General features: G+C 40.1%; 2 protein-coding genes across 2 annotated transcripts; both read left to right on the forward strand.

Annotated features, from left to right (window-relative positions):
* Positions 1-483: 483 nt before the first annotated feature.
* On the forward strand, positions 484-12970 carry lcmt1 (leucine carboxyl methyltransferase 1). The gene is made up of 11 exons (XM_084567935.1): positions 484-940; positions 2240-2331; positions 2811-2932; positions 3064-3140; positions 3501-3562; positions 3670-3772; positions 4932-5052; positions 6933-7034; positions 7169-7260; positions 11668-11765; positions 11993-12970. The coding sequence occupies exons 1-11, from the start codon at positions 855-857 to the stop codon at positions 12013-12015; spliced, it is 978 nt and encodes a 325-aa protein (XP_084424061.1). The 5' UTR covers positions 484-854; the 3' UTR covers positions 12016-12970.
* An 898-nt stretch (positions 12971-13868) lies between these two features.
* aqp8a.1 (aquaporin 8a, tandem duplicate 1) lies at positions 13869-18526 on the forward strand. The gene is made up of 5 exons (XM_084568203.1): positions 13869-14997; positions 15235-15361; positions 16087-16292; positions 16603-16737; positions 18214-18526. The coding sequence occupies exons 1-5, from the start codon at positions 14597-14599 to the stop codon at positions 18254-18256; spliced, it is 912 nt and encodes a 303-aa protein (XP_084424329.1). The 5' UTR covers positions 13869-14596; the 3' UTR covers positions 18257-18526.
* Positions 18527-18616: the final 90 nt, after the last annotated feature.

The following is an 18616-nucleotide window of genomic DNA, read 5'->3' on the forward strand; positions in this document are numbered from 1 at the left end:
TCAAATGCCATCAGTATTCCTCTTGCAACCACATCCATGGAGGTTGGCTACAGTCCTATGGACGTTAAACGTCTGAATAATATGAGCAACTGTAGTCACAGGAACTCCAAGCTGCTCGCAAATGGTTTTATAGCCTTTAACATGCTTGTCTATAATTTTTGTTTCTAATCTTTAAATAGGCAGACTCAAGTTTGAAGACACCTGAGATACTAATCACATCAAATTGTTGCCCTTGAAGTTTTATTAACACCAAAGCGGATAAAACTGATTAACAACCCCCTCTGCTGATTAACTGACCAGATCAATATCCCAGATGTTGTAAATGTATACACACAAACCTCTCTGTTTGGATTTCAGATTAAAAGTCTAATAGTGCAACCCCTTAACACGCAGGTTAATTTCCAAGGTGGTGGGAAATTATACCTGAAGATTGACATTTCTCCTAATAAGATACTACTGAGATTGCGCATTCGTATTAAGAGGCTTCTGAATTAATTATGCGAGGAAAAGGGATGTTTCTAAATGCTTTTAATTTGAAATCCAAACGACCCGGATGTATTTGTTATATATTTCCGGATGGAACTGGCAACTTATTTCTAGCTCCGTACATTTTGATTCAGCAATATTATTTCCTCCTTAGGTAGTCATTATTTGCCGCCAGCTCGTAGTTTGACTACTTTCTGCAAGGATTGTAACAGCTCGAATATGATCACCGTTTTTTTTGTCCCTCTTTTCCGTTTGTTTAGATAAACCCACCTGCTATGCTAGCTAGCTAGCTAGCTAATAGTAGCTAACCAAGGGAAAGCAGGTGGACGAGAGTTTCAATGTTGACCACATAAAGGCAGGGATCACTAATGGCAGCTCGGCAACCCTTCACAGACTCGGATACTGCCGATGAAGCAGTGAGGGCGACGTGTGACGACGCAACCACATGCAAAAGGTAACAGCAGGATGCGATGTTAAACATTTAAATGTTAAAATCATTCGGCTTTAAATGCATTGTGTCAGGACAACGGGAAAAATAAAGGAGTTGCTGCATGAAACAAACTACCATTAAAGGCATGGCTAAATGTAATCTAATAAAGTTTGTCAGAATGAAATAGGAGACCACATCTCACATATGAGTTTGTAATTGTGGCCACTAACACAGGAAGATGCGTTCAGGTTACACACTGTTTATAGACTGACATGGTGGCTCCTCACAAGTGAAGCCAAAATAATAGATGTGTAGTGTCATTGATTAAAACAAGAAGCCCATTGAGCAGGTCTGAGGTTGGCTGTATAAAAAAGGCACATGTAATAAAGACACATTTTAATAACAATAACAGACACAGGAGGAGTTAGGAGTTACACATTTTACTGCACAGGGCAATATGCTGTTCTTAAATCTATCTGTTTTTGTTCTGACCAGCCTCTGTCCACTCCCAGAAGGCTGGTTACATGTTGAAATATAGATCGTATCTACAGCAATCAGGCATAACATTAAAACCACTGACAGGTGAAGTAAATAACATTGACCATCTTGTGACAATTCAATGTTCTGCTGGGAAACTTTTGGACCTGGCATTCATGTGGATGTTACTTAGACATGTAGCACCCACCTAGACCAGACCAGTCCAGTCACCCCCACCCCATAGCAATAATACTCCTCAATGGCAGCAGCCTGACACAGACACACACATAAAATAAGTGTGTTGACCTGGCCCCCAAATTTACTAGGTCCCAAACTGATCAAGTGTCTGTGGGATGCGCTGGAACCAGCCTGATCCACAGAGGCCCCTTCCCTCAACCCATAGTACCCAAAGGTCCCCCACTAACAACATCTTGTTGCTAGACACCACAGGACACCCTCAGAAGGCCCATGTCCATTTTCTGATGAGTCACAGCCGTTTTGGAGGGACAAGGGAGACCTACGCAATATTAGGAAGGTGGTCATAATGTTATGCCTGATCAGTGTATGTTAATTAAACTGTCCTCAAATTAGGAGCGGCCTTTTTTTCATGATCATTCTTTTCTAATGTTAAAAAAAAAAAAAAAAAGAAAAGAAGAAGATTGTGGATCTGACTGTAAATCAACCAATTTAAGCACTAACTCAGACAAAGATCCAGATGAATCTCTATGTTGGTCACTCTTTTTCTAATTACCAGCCTTTCGCCTCAAGTGACTAATCTTCAAATTTGGTTAATAGAGCGTTATTATAGCTGTGACACTTCTCTGACAGTTTCTAATACGTTTTTAGGTTTGCGACCAGTAAAAGCTACTGGAAGGATCCATATATCCAGTACTTTGTGAGATCTGTAGGAGAGCGGAAGGCCCCTGAAATCAACAGAGGCAAGTGGTTCAATTTGCTCTTTTAAAGCATTCTGCCATTTCTACTTCATTCAGCAGTACCTGTTAATAAGAGCAACCATATCTTGTATATTTATATGTCACACACAGAGTAGCAAGTTAATCATAAGCAGAGGTAATTGCGTAGTTTATTGGTGACTGGAGAACATCTAAAATTCTTTATGAAGTCACGTGAATGGTTTGCCACAGTGCTCAGGTAGGTGGTATGTATGAAAATAACATCCACACAAATGCCTTGACCCAAGGTTTACCAGCAGACCATTGCACAGAGTATTACATGCCCCCATAATTAAATCTAAATGGCGTGTTGTCAGACTCCTGTTCTTAATCGAGTCTGGCTACGCCACTAGTCACTTCACATTTCAGTGGTTTTAAGCTTGTGGCCGATCAGTGTATTACGAGAAATGAAACGCCTGTGTGTTTTATTTACTTATCTGACTCCTGCTTATCTGATTTCACAGGATACTATGCCCGCGTTCAGGGAATGAACCATCTCCTAGATGCATTTATAAGGAAAACAAAGTGTGACTGCCAAATTATCAACCTGGGAGCGGGACTGGACACCACATTTTGGAGACTAAAGGTTTGCAACCTTGCAGCCAGCTATGTGGCCTAAATGTGTTCCAGATTATTCTGCAGTGACTTTTTGTATGTTGTTCACTTCATTTGACTGCAATGCACAATGCACTGATCTCAAGGGTGTGTTTGTTATAGGATGGAAACCTTTTGCCTCGGAAGTTCTTCGAAGTAGATTTTCCAACAGTTGTGGCCAGGAAAATACACAATATAAAGTAAGACAGCTCTGGTAGCTTTCATTGTGTGACACTTTTTCACTATACAATTTTTTTAACTTAGGACAAGTATATTCTAATTTATAGCTATATGCAACAATGTTGAACAGCAAAAGTGCCTTTTTTTTTTTTGTTTGACCTTCTGGCTTTGGTATGGTAATGTAGGGTAGAGATCAGTAGGGGGAGCCAGAGCCTGAGAGATCTCAGCATTGACAGGTGTAGAAGAACTGAAACATATTTTTACTATAGATGTTATGGTTTTGTTATGGTTTAAATTATACATGTCTATTAGATGTAGATAAATTATAATAGTATGCTTTTTTAATTATTACTGGTAATGAACTTATTTTCTTTGACTAGGACAAAGCCTCCTCTGTCCAAACCCATCATCGAAACTCACTCAACGGATTCCTTACTGCTAGGTACTCAACAAAAGTTGCACTTATCATTAATCACCATGATGTTAATACCACCAGATATTCTTCATTTGTCACAAGCTCTTTCGAAATGTCTGTCTGTGTTTCTTCAGATGCCCACAGCCTTGACTCAGATCGCTACTGTATCATTGGAGCAGACCTCCGAGACATCTCGAATTTAGATGAAAAACTAAAGAAGTTCCAGCTTAACCCAGAGTACGTGATATCCGCTGTTGAGCTTCATGTCAAGATCATTTTCTGTGTCAGTCATGCTAAGCTGCTGAGCTTTTCAAGAAAGTTAACCTGTGGTCAGTGTTATTTCAATGAAATAAGGCCTGCACTGTGCTCCGTCAATAGTAATTTGTTTTCTTAGCACATCTGTAGAAGTCCAAGAACTGGAGCTTATCTCTGTTTTCTCACTGTAAGTAGCTGTAGATAACAGAGTCACTCTACAGAAAGCCTGAACAGCTGTAATGCATATGAATGCCTGCCATCTGCAGCCTGATTTGAAAGGATGCCACACCCAAAATGTATGGGTTGAGTATCAAACACTAAACTTCATGCAAACTTGAATGATATGACATTCTGTAGTTTTGCTAAAACGTTGCTAGTTCATGGAGGGTGGTAGCATGAGACTTGAGGTTTGGTAAATGTATTCCATTTAGAAACTTTTGGGATTTATTGTGCCTTAAATGCAGTTCTTTGTGAAGATTGATATATGTTTTATTTACCTTTTAATCCTCCTAAGTGATTGATACTTAACAAATTTTGGCTGGAGCATCTCTTTAGCAGTAGTGGTTCAATTAAAATTTCAGTAGAATTTTATTCATAATGCTCCATTTACAGACAAAATTGTCTCAAGGCACTTTACAGAGCAAGCAGGCGACAGTGGCAAGGAAAGAACTAAATTTTAATGGTCAGAAACCTTGAACACAACCCAGCTCATGTTAAATAAATACTTCAGAAAGAAATTGTGTATAATTTGAAAAGTATTGGTCCTAGAACTCAACCTTGTGGATCTCCATGTCTAATGTTTGTCTGCATTGAAGAATTAGTGGTGGATAAAACTGAATTTTCTGATGGCGCAGGTGTGATAGGACGTTTTTATGGCAGAAGTTCAGGTCAACAGACCACAGCGTGTAGCTCAAACTTTTTAACCTAAGTTTTTCGGGAGCACCTTTGACTAAGAACAAGACTTTTTTTAGAAGGCTGCTTAGTTTAAATATCTGAATTTATTTCTGTCTGCCAATACAAAAGGCTGGACTTAAAATGTGTCTGTCTGCTTTATCTATTTGATTTGATAGTGTAAGTAGTCTTAAGAGCACAATTGTGTGTCCAAAAATGTTGTGGTTGAATGTGCAGTTCTCGCCTCCAGGTTACCCACGCTGCTCCTGTCAGAGTGTGTGCTGGTCTATATGACACCGGCCCAGTCTTCCAACTTAGTTCACTGGGCAGCAGAAACCTTTCACACGGCCATGTTCATCAACTACGAACAGGTAAATGGTGCAAGAATAGTACAGTACAATTTTATTTTATTATAAATACGCCTTTGCATTTCTGTTTATACACTGAACAGGCATAGCATTATGACCACCTTCCTAATATTGTGTAGGTCTCCCTTGTCCTCAAAACAGTTGTGACTGATCAGAGAATAGACATGGGCCTTCTGAGGGTGTCCTGTGGTGTCTGGCAACAGAATGTTGTTAGTGGGGGCCTTTGGGTCCTATGGGTTGAGGGGAGGGGTCTCTGTGGATCATCCCACAGATACTTGATCAGTTTGGGATCTAGTGAATTTGGCCGTATTCCTAAAGATTTGCTCCTAGTGGCAAAATTCTAAGAAAATTCTTAGAATCATGATGTTTTCTAAGAATTTCCTCTCAAAGTTAGTAGTAGATCCTAGTAAAGATAAAAGGTATTCCTAAAGAATCTTAGCTCTTAAGAGTGCTCCTAAGGTGAGATCTGTTAAGAGCAGGGAGGAGGACTTTTAGGAGGCTTAGGAGTTTATTAAGCAGAGGAGAAAATGGCTGAAAGAAGAGGCAGGAGAGATATTCTCCAAACACTGAATGACAATCAAGCTTGTTACAATCGCAATATCACCGGAAATGAAAGTCATCACAACACTGAGGTATTTAGCAACAGGAAAAATGCAAAAATGCAACAATGCAGCAGTGATGACTTGAGGCCAAATCTACGTCTCAAAACACTTTTATTCTCATTGACCAGTTGAGCCAGAAGCAAACACCGTTCCTCTGTCCAGTTGGGTTTCCTACTTCATTTCTTCTCCATTGCTGTTCGGTTTGTGGAAGATTTGAACGCTGACCAACACTGCTTCTTCTAGGCCGGTTAGCAATCACAGAAATTGATGAAAGCTGAGCCAATTTACCCTTGTTAATACCAAATGATGAAAAATGACCAGCATGGTAGATGAATGGAAGCAAATAAATAGAACTATCAGCATGTGAATACTGTGCAAGTGGGAGTTTTCACACATTTTGTAGGATAAAATAGTAAGTATGGCTTACTATTTATTTATTTTTATGTATAATATTCCACAGTCTTCATAGAGATTAGATTCTATTATTAAGTCCATTCTAGGCCAATTATCACCAAAAGTATATCTTTATCTAGCTTTTAGGATCAACCAATCACACCTCTTGAAATGATGACTCATACCTAGCAACGGGTTCAACCACACCTCCTCACTAAGATAAGAGTTTCTGTCCATTCCTTGCTCAGAGTTCTCTGAGAATTTTCTGGAATCACTCCTAAGCTAAGACTCCTAGCTAGGGATTTTTAGGCTAAGTTAGGAGCTCTCTGAGAGGATTCCCAGAATCTTTAGGAATACGGGCCCAGGTCAACACCTTGTGCTGTTCTTCATGTTTTTAAGTTGTTCCTAAAGCGTATTTGTGTGTGTGCTTGTGTCAGGCTGCTGCCATCAAGGAGTGTCATTGCTGTGGGGTGGGGGTGCCTGGTCTGGTCTAGATGGGTGGTACATGTCTAAGTAACATCCACATGAATGCCAGTTTCAAACGTTTCCCAGCAGAACATTGTATTATCACAAGATGGTCACTGTAATTTACTTCTCCTGTCAGTGGTTTTAATGTTGTGGCTGATCAGTGTATATTCTCAGTAGGTGAAAATCAGGTTGTCAGTTACAGTCTAGCAACTATTGCAGATTTTAGGTGGTTCTTAAATGTTCACCATTATACAGTACATGCAGTGGCTTTCAGACATGTAAAAGAACTAAGGCATTTTATTCTCTTCAGTGTGTATCTTGGGAAAAAGAAATGGTATATGTGCTTTAGGCTGAGCAATAGTTTAACATTTCTGAAGAGAACAACAGGCTTCACGGCGTCAACACTGTCTGTTCATCCAGGTAAACATGAGTGATCGATTTGGCCAGGTGATGATCGAAAACCTGCAGCGTCGCCAGTGCACCCTGGCAGGTGTAGAGGCCTGCCAATCTCTGGACTCTCAGGTAAGCTAAAAAACACACATTAAAACATTAAGTTGTGTGGCCAGTTATTCCTTTGAGTTCGTTTTTTTTTTTATAGAAGATCCAGACATCATACCATTTACTGTGTTATAAACAATGTAATGTAACATTTGCAGAAGGAGCGGTTTCTGAAGACTGGCTGGGAGCATGCCGATGCCCTAGATATGATGACGGTCTACAGTATGCTCCCTCAAGATGATGTGGCAAGGTAATATAGATTAACATCACCCAATCCCAACCAAAGCTCATTAGTATCTCATTAAGGCTAGCTGGAAAGTTGTTACCATCATTTGATAGAGGAGTATGTGCTTAAAAATCACTCCATACTCATTGAGGTTAAGTTCATCATTACAAGGGGAGATTTCCAGTCTCTAAGAAAATAAAGCAGAAACTAAGGAGTTTTCTTGAAGACGTTTCTCCACTCATCCAGGTGGCTTCTTCAGTTCTGCATGACTGGTTAGTTTAGGTTTTAGCGTTGAGATTGTTATTAAGAACATCTGTGGCTGGTGCCAACCTGAAATTCATATGACGTAATGCCATGATACTAACCTGAAATCATAGCACTTAGTTCAAAGTGTCCAGTTGCCTTTGTTTTGCCGCCTTATGTTCTTTATGTCCTTCCCAGAAACTCCTCAAAACTGCCTCCTAGTCGAAAGCAAAGGCATGGTTATCAGGGCCTTTAATAACCATGCTGTTTCGATGAGCTTCTCCAATGTCACCAGATTTAGTTCCATCCAGTGTTGCATTCACAGGGTTCCCACGCGTCCTGGAAAACCTGGAGAACCTGGAAAATAATTGAACAATTTTCCACTCATGGAAAACATATGGAAAATGAGAAAAAAGGTCAAATATCCTGGAAATTATTAAATTATCCTGGAAAATTATTTATCCTCCCCCTGCCTTGTGAGCGAATGCAAACGGGTTAAAAGTTATGCACATGCATGTCTTCTGGGCAACATACGGCACAGGGCTTCTCTGCTTCTCGCCAGCGCAGCGCCCCCACGTGACACTACCAGCAAATCAAATTTGATTTTGTCGCGAGCTTTAGCAGAGAATTTCAGGCTTTAGCGACTTTTCAGACCCCGCGCCTAGAGACAAAACTCGGGACTACGGTAAATTGAAAAGTGCCAGTGTCGCTAGTATTGGTCCGTGGCGAGTGTGAGGTTTTTCTCTTCCGCGGCCACAGGCTCCTCTCTGTCCTCCATTGAGCAGAGGTGGACAGAGTACACACCTTCAGTACTTGAGTAAAAGTACAGATACTCCTTGTCAAATATTACTCCAATACAAGTAAAAGTAGCTTAGTCAAAATTTTACTTAAGTAAAGTACTAAAGTATTTGCTTAAAAAAATACTTAAGTAAAAGTATTCAAAAAGTATTTCAGGAAATACAGGAAAGGAAAGTAGCTTCATTGTCATTATACAATCCACTCTACAATCCATAGCCTCTCTTTCTCTTGCAGACAGTCTCTCTCTCTCTCTCTCTCGTTCTCTCTCTCGTTCTCTCTCTCTTTCTCTCTCTCTCTCTCTCTCTTTCTCTCCCTCTCTCTCTCTCTCTCTCTCTCTCTCTCTCTCTCCAAGCTCATACAATTACGTTTAAAATGTTCATCAGCAATTTAACAAACATTAAGCTAGCTAACGTCAGTAGCTACTTTACATACCGCGACGTGCTTTTTCAGGTTGGAAGACGAGTTCTTGTAGGCCGTGATATAATTTGTTTGCGGTAAGCACAACAAACATTTAAACTGAAACAAATCGGTTTTTGTGGAAAAAATCTCAAGCATGGGTTTGTGATAAAGCCACGGGTGCTCGGTGGGAGTTTCTCCAGGTGTTTCTCTAGCATTGTATGGATTGTACGGCATGACGTAGCGAATCAGCGAATCAGCAGAAACAGTTTATTTTCTCAGAATTTTGAAAAAAATAAAATTAAATAAAAAAATAATCAGCTGACGTAAGCTCAAAAGTAGCGAGTAACGAGAGCATCAACAGGAATGTAGTGGAGTAAAAAGTACAATATTTGTCCTTCAAATGTATTGGAGTAAAAGTTAAAGTATCCCCCAAAAATAATACTCAAGTAAAGTACAGATACTCAAAAACTGTACTTAAGTACAGTACTCAAGTAAATTTACTTCGTTACTGTCCACCACTGCCATTGAGTGACAGGCGGAGGAGCAGTGGAAAGTTATTAGTGGGCGTGTCGTTCACCGCAGTGAGATTAAACATATTTATGATTTCAACAGAGCGGGAGCTTCGAGGTAATTAACGGTTAATGGGCCACGTGTCACTCAGCATTTCACCCTTGCTTTATTGTCTGACAATAGAGACAGAAAATAAGTGAATGAAAACAACTTTAGGAATTCTGTTGTATTAAAATACTGTGTATGTGCACAGATAGATGGGGAGAAGAAATGAGAGAGATTAACGAGTTTTCATTTCATTTCAACTTAAGATCGTTAATTTCCAAAGAAAGTAGTTGAAAGTCAACAGTGTGAGATGTGCACAGACACTACAGGGAATAGGGGCAGCCTTAGAAAAGTAGGCAGTGAAAACTTAAAGTAGCCTACCCTATTACATGTTCATTTGAACTGCTGGCATTTTTTATTTCCACTGTTAGCATAAATGAATGTGATTTAACATGGCTAAATTGGCATTACAGCTATCAGTCAGTCAATTTGACTTTATTCAAGAGTCAAGAGAGTCTTTATTGTCATTATGCTGGATCACAAAATATTTGTTGGACCCGTGGCTTACATATAATGTAATAATAAATAGAATAAAATAGAGGTACATGTTAAATAAAAAGTATTGCATATTAAGGCACACATTAAATAAAAATAGGACAAAATTATTTACACAGGTATGGATATAGGGTGGCTGGGGATGAGAAAATAAAGTGCAGTGTGTGTGTGTGTGGGGGGGGGGGGGGGGGGGCCGGGGTGTTAAACAACAAAAAATGGGCAGTAATAGACAGTTTCAAATGTTTGTGTTGTCCTCTTATTACCGGAGTGAGTGACAATGTCAGGAAGACATTCCAAATTCAAAAGGGAGTGGATGGAAGACCCCCAGTTCAGGGACTGGCTCGGAGAGATGTCAGGAGATATACAAAGGGCATACTGCAAGTTTTGTAGAAAGTCTTCTGATGTTGGCAACATGGGTTTGTCAGCTTTAAAGAGTCACGCACGAAGGCAAGGCCACACCAAGACAGCTGGACAATCAAAGAATGAGAGACGAATTAAAGATTTTATGAGGGGGGCTACTTCAAAAGACACAGGAGAGGGAAGTAGCTGTACAACCAACAAAGAACCACAAACAGCCACTGAAAGTGTCAGTCATGGAAATGCAGCACAAGGCTATAGTACAGAAACACAAGGAAGCTTAGCATTTTTTACAAGTCAAGCTGTGTTTGAAGCAGAGATTCCTGGGTAATCAAGATGGTCAAGTCACACTATTCATTCAATTCCAGCTCTGACATCTCAGCAATTTTTGGACAGATGTTCCCCGACAGTGCAAAAAAAGTCTCTGTAGCAGCTGAAAATGTCCTGGAAAAGTCCTGGAAAATAATTTCAGGTTAGGAGTGGGAACCCTGTCATTCTTTGGACACATAATGTTGCTGAACCTAGACCTGACCAACTGCAGCAACCCCAGATCATAGCACTGCCCCCACAGGCTTGTACAGTAGGCACTAGGCGTGATGGGTGCATCACTTCATCTGCCTCTCTTCTTACCCTGATGCCCCCATCACTCTGGAACAGGGTAAATCTGGACTCATCAGACCACATGACCTTCTTCCATTGCTCCAGAGTCCAAGCTTGATGCTCCCTAGCAAACTGAAGCCTTTTTTTCCAGTTAGTCTCACTGATTAGTGGTTTTCTTAAGGCTACACCGCTGTTCATTCCCAATCCCTTGAGTTCCCTTCACATCGTACATGTGGAAATGCTCTTACTTTCACTATTAAACATAGTCCTGAACTCTACTGTTGTTTTTCTTCTATTTGATGACACCAAAATGTTTAAGAGATCGCCGATCACGATCAATCAGGATTTCTTTCCGGCCACATTTCTTCCTCTTAGACGATGGTTCCCCTCTATCCTTCCAGTTTTTAATAATGCGTTGGACAGTTCTTAACCCAATTTTATTAGTTTCTTCAATCTCCTTAGATGTTTTCTCTGCTTGATGCATGCCAATGATTTGACCCTTCTCAAACAGACTAACATCTTTTCCACGACCACGGGATGTGTCTTTCGACATGGTTGTTTAAGAAATGAGAAGCTACTCATTACATCAGTTGGGGTTAAACTGGGGTTAAACTTGTTGCCAGCTGAAAGATAATCACCCATGCGGTAATTATCCAATAGGAGGCTTGTACCTATTTGCTTAGTTAAATCCAGGTGGCGACTTTTTTTTGCCCAGGTGTGTTAATTGAATGTATTATCAAAGCGATTAACAATCCGATTTAAAATTCCTTACTATCGGGTCGGATCAGACCATTTTGTTCCGACTGGGGTAGTTACGTGAGGTATTCTTGTTCTGATTGGACTGGTAACATGATTCCTAGTATTATAACCTCCCTCTGATAAGGAAGACCTTCTGCGTTGAAATACTGCACTTATTTCTTGCAGAATTGAGAGTCTGGAGTTCCTGGATGAGAAGGAACTGCTGCAGCAACTTCTTCAACACTACAGCATCTGCTGGGCCACCAAGGATAAACTCAACCTAGGTAATGCACACTTAATGATACATTTAAATGAATGGACACATGATCTGTGGTATGCCGACGAAGCTAGGACTGCTCAATTCCAGGATTCTCTGTGGCTACAATTGCGCAACACTGCTTCCCATTTTGTGTTACTCATAAGTGTTAAATTTTTTAAATTTCCACCCATACGCCCTGTTTGATGTCTGCTTCAGTCATTTACAAGAACAGGTCATGTTCTGTTTCCTCAGGTCTGTCACAGTTGGCATTTTGAGTACGTGACTGCTCCGCTGTTGGACATGCTTCTCAAGTGTTTGCGCCAAAGTCAACAGTAGAAGATGGTTTGTGTAAGGAGACATTGGAAAAGAGGAAGCCCTTGTTGTCCATCCAGTCCTCATCTGGGAGCTGTTCTGCTGTGAAAAGCCCAGACATCAGCGGAATGCGATTTAACGAGCGTCCTTTGTAACCCCAGTACGTGTTGAAGATAAGACGCGATTACGCTGGAGAACTGTGAACAGGTTTGTCATTACACTGACTCTGAAATACCAACGGATCACGTTTGTTTCATTAATTTGCTCACAGGCACACAATCACTTAAAAAGACAAACTGCTCAGCTTTGTTGGAGAATAAAGAAGGTTTGACGTTTTAAGAATGCGTTTGCCCTTGTTTGGTTTCCATGTGCCATTTTCATTTTATTTATTGATCAGACTCGTTTTCTTTCACAATGTACATGCGTGCAGTGCCAAATTTCAAGAAATGCATTACATACAGATTGATTTGCCTGTAAAATGTTTTCCATTCTCGACCCATGCAAAGAGAACATGACAGACTAGTTATTGTTGTTATTGTTATTGTTGATGAATGCTGATTCAGTGCAGTTAAATGATGATAATAATAATAATAAAAATACATTGGACTATATCAGAATGTCATGGGGTTATCTGAAGTGGGAGGGACATGTTTACTGTAGTAGTACGAGCATATTCTTCAGTGTACATAGTTGTAATAGTAGACTATGCACTCTGCTTATAGATAGCGTGAGCCTTTCTCACAGAAGATTACTCTGTGAATCCCAACGCTGTTTAATTACAGAAGGAAGTTTTTTCTCATACAAAAGCATGAAAGTATCACATGACCCTCGTCTGACGGCGAAATTCGCAGTTTAACGACTTTTTTTTTTTAATTACACAAATAATTTCTGTTTAAAGTACAGAAATATATTTAGCCATTAAGGACGTATACCACACAAAAACAAATGGCTGCGTCAATATTTAAAACACCAAATACGTATACATGGAGAGTTTACACTTATATACTGATCAGGCATAACATTATGTTTGTCCCCCTTTTGCTGCCAAAACGGCCCTGATCCGTTGAAGCGTTGTCAAACTCACTCAAACCCTTGCACTTGCCCATTTTTCTAAAACATCACCTCTGAGGACAAAATGTCCAGTTACTGCCTATTATATCGTTGGGACGTGCTTAATGGATGATAGGAATAATGTTTATACAATATATATTAATACTGTATAAACATAAATACATTCCATACATAATGCTATATGCACTTCCTGGCCAAAAAAAAAAAGTCACCACCTGGACTTAAATAAGCAAATAGGTATGAGCCTCCTATTGGATAATTCCTGCATGGGTGATTATGTTTCAGCTGGCAACAAGATGAGTAGCTTCTCATTTCTTAAACAACCATGTTGAAAGACACATCCCGTGGTCGTGGAAAAGATGTTAGTCTGTTTGAGAAGGGTCAAATCATTGGCATGCATCAAGCAGAGAAAACATCTAAGGAGATTGGAGAAACTACTAAAATTCTGTTAAGAACTGTCCAACGCATTATTAAAAACTGGAAGGATGGTGGGGAACCATCATCTTCGAGGAAGCTCTCTTAAACGTTTATTGAAATCCAATCGAAGAAAAACAACAGCAGGGCTATGTTTAATAGTGAAAGTAAGAGCATTTCCACATGTACAATGTGAAGGGAACTCAAGGGATTGGGACTGAACAGCTGTGTAGCCTTAAGAAAACCACTAATCAGTGAGGCTAACTGGAAAAAAAGGCTTCAATTAGCTACGGAGCATAAAGACATGACTCTGGAGCAATGGAAGAAGGTCATGTGGTCTGATGAATCCAGATTTACCCTGTTCCAGAGTGATGGGGGCATCAGGGTAAGAAGAGAGGCAGATGAAGTGATGCACCCATCATGCCTAGTGCCTACTGTACAAGCCTGTGGGGGCAGTGCTATGATCTGGGGTTGCTGCAGTTGCTCAGGTCTAGGTTCAGCAACATTATGTGTCCAAAGAATGAGGTCAGCTGACTACCTGAATATACTGAATGACCAGGTTATTCCATCAATGGATTTTTTCTTCCCTGATGGCACGGGCATATTCCAAAATGACAATGCCAGGATTCATGGGGCTCCAGACCTTAACCCCATTGAGAATCTTTAGGATGTGCTGGAGAAGGCTTTGCACAGTGGTCAGACTCTCCCATCATCAATACAAGATCTTGGTGAAAAATGAATGCAACACTGGATGGAAATAAATCTTGTGACATTGGAGAAGCTTATTGAAATAATGCCACAGCGGATGCGTGCTGTGATCAAAGCTAAAGGTGGTCCAACGAAATAGTGTCTGTCATATGCATATGTCACCGTGTTGCCGTTGTACTGTTGAGTAATAGAAGAGCCTTATCAGTGTGTGTATGTTATGTTCTCTGACACTTAATAACTCCTGACGTTTTATGAGCTCCCCATGATTAACAATCTTGGGAGTTCAAAACAATTGTAGGAAGGAGGGGCGTGGGAGCAACAAAAAAAAAAAAAAAAAAACACAAAACGTGGATGTGCGTGTGTCCCTCACGTATCATCCTCCGAGTGGCTTATATACACAACTGTACGTTCATCAGTCCACTTATTGCAGACTGCGGTCCACGAGAGGAACAACTCTACTACAGGGCACCAAGTTTTAAAGGCAATATGTCAGGGCCAGAAACCAAGACAGAGGTGTTCACGATTACTGAAATGGGCACAGCAGAAGAGAGAGCCACGAGCAACACAAGCAACAAGAGGAGCATGTATGAGCAGTACGTGCAGCCCTGCCTGGCCGAGCTGTTTGGGACGAGCCTGTTTGTGTTCGTGGGGTGTGCATCAGTCATCGGGAACACGGACGCGAGTCTCATCCAGCCTGCTCTGGCACATGGGCTGGTGGTGGGAGTGCTGATCAAGGTGTTTGGGCAAATTAGGTAAAGACTGGCGACGTTCACTTTTGCTGTGTGTTTTTAAAATGCTTGATGTTCTTTGATCAGATTCATTTTCCAATATTAGAAAAGTCTGACGTGTGATGGTTTGCACTTACTTCTCGACACAAAATCACACGCAGAGCGAAAGACGTGTATGAAGTTTGAGTCAGAGTTCACATGTGTTTTTAGAAAGCCTTGAATGAGAGAGACACGGGTTAAAGTTCATTATGTTCATTGCAGTGGGGGGCACTTTAACCCTGTGGTGTCTATGAGCATCTACATGTGCGGTGGGATGGAGCTGATTCTTCTCCTGCCATATGTCCTGGTCCAGATGGCTGGAAGCGTAATTGGTGCTTTTTTGACAAAGGTGAGAAACAAGTATGGAAGCCCATTAATGCCCAAATAAAAGATGGTTTAAAAAAAAAACAAAAAGACAATACTCCAGGTAAAGCTTTTGGCAAAGTTGTTTTTCACTTACCGTATCAAATTTTTAATCAAGAAAAAATGCTAATCTGTTTCCTCCTGATGTTAACTTAGTAAGGCAAGTTTAATTTTTTTGATTAATCTCCAGATTTTTACCTGTTAAGCCAAAGTGTTGCGTTAATATCAAAAGTATAACTTCCTGAAATAAATACTCGAAAAGTCAAAACAAATTACTAGATATAGTATTTCAAAATGTCTGTTTTGTCACCAAAATGTGACTTATTTTAATTTTTTCCACTAATTTTCTCTCCATTTTGATTTTTTTTCATGATCAGTTATCTCACGCCTTCGACTCGTATCTCTTTAAATGTTGACTTAAGTCAGAATACTGTCTTATTTTGATGCATTAAGGTAAAATGTAATTTTATCTCCTAATTTTCTCTTTGTGTGGTCACATTTTTCCACTTGCAGCAGTAAATCGAACCAGTGACTGTCTATGGTTACTTCTGTTCACATGATTTTGACTTAAAACCCTAAACAACCGGTATCTTTAGCAACGCTTAATCAAGTCAATTTAAAGTTGATTTCCTGGCATGCTGTGCTGGCTTGAAAATGTATTCCAGTCAAGTTAATCTTATAAATTATATATTCTGCTTGTTCTACTTTAAGGCAGTGTATCCCTCTACTTCATACACTTCGTCCCTTGGGGGTGCCTTCAGCTTAACTAGCGATCTTGGTAAAACCACACTATCAGAAGTGATGTTAACTCTGATCCTCACCACGGTGGTGTGCATGGTGGCCGTCAACAGCCAGACTCGAACACCATGGGCTCCTTTCTGCATCGGCCTCACCGTGACAGCCAACATATTTGCCGGGTAAGAGCTCCAACAGGAACCAGGGGGTGTTGCTAGAAATGATGTTGTACTGCGCCCCTTCCCAACCAGGGCCGAGGCCAGGACATTAAAAATACAGACACTGCGACAGCATAGAAAGTCTTTTTCATACTTTTACAGACATTTACAGATAGCATTTAGCTATTATAGCATTAAGCTAGCTGTAAATGTTGGTCTTAAGATGCTTAGATATGCTAGTCCTTAGCAGCTTGTATGTGTCAACGTGTCATGTTGACATTAGCTGACACTTATGACGAGAAGTGGGGTGTTAATGTGCCGACTGTTGTTTCAGAGGAATGCTGTCTGGAGCTTGTATGAACCCTGTCCGGGCCTTCGGTCCTGCAGTGGCCGCCAGTCACTGGAACCATCACTGGATCTACTGGGTCGGACCAATCTGTGGTGCACTGCTCACCGTCAGCTTCATCAGGTGTGTGTAGTTGTGTGTGTCAATTTCGAGATTCAGGGATTTTTTTGACGTTTTCCCAACAAACCAAAAAACATTGGTCCTTTGCTTTGGAAACCTAGGAAGTTGCCTTGGAAACCTTAGGAAAGGGCATGAAGTTAAAAACAATAGTCAGATGATTTGACAAAACACAACAAGTCAAAATCTGAGGAGCTTTGAATCTAGCAAGAATGACTCCTAGCTAGCTCTGTAGTTAGCATGTTGGTAGACAATTCTTGAGTTCTGTGTAAGGAACATTTGCACATTAAAACCACACCTGAATGTTAGTTTACATTCATGCGACGCCGTCGATATAGTCATGAAAATTGACACATTTTTCAATATTTCTGAAGAATCACTTCAAATAAAAAATAGAAGTGCTACCTGGGGTTAATTAACTTTCAGTTTTCATCATCTAAACCAGTCATTAGTTTGTTTTTTTTGTAGTAAAATTATATGAAATCTATTTGTTGAGATGTGGCAACTATGTGTGAATATGGAAGGGAATGTAACTGAGGATCATAGCAATAGAGCAGGCTACTCTGAGGCAAGCTTTGCACGTATTTCTTACGTTTAAAAGGGAAAAATATTCATTTTATTCATATTTTGTCATTCGTTCAAGTTTCAGACAGTAAACAATAAATTCTTCCTCGAAAATCATATATTGTAGAAACTTTACAGGTAGCGAAAGCACAGTGGTATCGTCCATATAGTATGTGACGATAATTGCAAAGTTATCATTGACATAAGATAAGATAAGATAAGATAATCCTTTTTACAAACTACAATTTGATTTCTCTTCATTTCACTATATAAACACTGGACTATGCATTTAAAAAGGTGTAAGTCGGATTAGGTTTCTCCTGTGTCTCTTCCAATACAACAGTGTTTCTAGAGAAAAAAAAACTATATTTTATGGAACTTCCCACTATTACATGATCTACCAACCACCCCTGCTTTATATTATATTAATATTTCTATGTAAGAAACACACATTAGAATATTTCTCTCGTGCTTTATTAGGTACCCATGCAATGGAAGGTTAAATGTAGCTGGGCCCCACTGAGGAATTTTCATTTTTCAGCAGAAAAGTGGTCAAAACATAAAGAATCGCCTCTTTCCAGTTTAATGCTCAATGTCACACACACACAACACAGAAAGGTCATCGATGTAGCTGACTAACATAGGTAGATAGACAGGTGTATAGATAAGAGCGTGCTTTAAACCTGATAAAATGATCTGTCTTAGTTGTTGACAACAACAGCAGCGTCCCTCCTCCTTTTCCACTGGACTTCAGACCTTTTACCTGCGTATTATTTCAGACGAGCTACTTCTAACAGTCAAATAGCCTCCTTAGCCATTTAGTGATTCTTCACACCTCATATCTGGAGCCTCTTTTCTTACTGCCTTGGGATTGACTTGTGAACCCCGCTTACTGACTGAACTGTCGCTCTCTTGCAGGTTATTGCTGGGTGACCAGAAAACTCGAGTTGTGTTCAAGTGAATGTCTAATTGATTAAAGAAGAACAGACGGAGGGCATCCCAGCTGTCCGTGCGTCACTCAACAATCACGGTGTAACATGTAAATTTGTTAAAAATGTGGGCAAACATATTTATTTGTGGGGTCAGCAGTCACTGCTGGCTCCCCCTCAAAGGAGTTTTCTATTTTTAGATTTAATAAAGTGTTAAATTATGTTACAGCTACTCATAACCGAGACTTGAAAAGCTCCAGAGATACTTCATAATAAATTCCATTTGCATACAAGTGATCACAGTTCCTCTTATCTACTTTATTTACTACAGTCTTTTGATTTTGCCGTTTCGGTCAAAGTCCTGAATGGAATACAGTTCTTTAATGGTTTAT

The sequence above is a fragment of the Chelon labrosus genome (genome assembly GCF_963514085.1).
Source record: "Chelon labrosus genome assembly, chromosome: 19".
Lineage (NCBI taxonomy): Eukaryota > Metazoa > Chordata > Actinopteri > Mugiliformes > Mugilidae > Chelon > Chelon labrosus.

Excerpts from the sequence above, each read along its gene's own strand:
- lcmt1 (XM_084567935.1), top strand. The coding sequence starts at position 855 with ATGGCAGCTCGGCAACCCTTCACAGACTCGGATACTGCCGATGAAGCA. Across the intron at positions 7,035-7,168 it reads GCCAATCTCTGGACTCTCAG|AAGGAGCGGTTTCTGAAGAC; the intron begins GTAAGCTAAAAA and ends TAACATTTGCAG. Across the intron at positions 7,261-11,667 it reads CCTCAAGATGATGTGGCAAG|AATTGAGAGTCTGGAGTTCC; the intron begins GTAATATAGATT and ends TATTTCTTGCAG.
- aqp8a.1 (XM_084568203.1), top strand. The coding sequence starts at position 14,597 with ATGTGCGTGTGTCCCTCACGTATCATCCTCCGAGTGGCTTATATACAC. Across the intron at positions 15,362-16,086 it reads TTGGTGCTTTTTTGACAAAG|GCAGTGTATCCCTCTACTTC; the intron begins GTGAGAAACAAG and ends TTCTACTTTAAG. Across the intron at positions 16,738-18,213 it reads CTCACCGTCAGCTTCATCAG|GTTATTGCTGGGTGACCAGA; the intron begins GTGTGTGTAGTT and ends GCTCTCTTGCAG.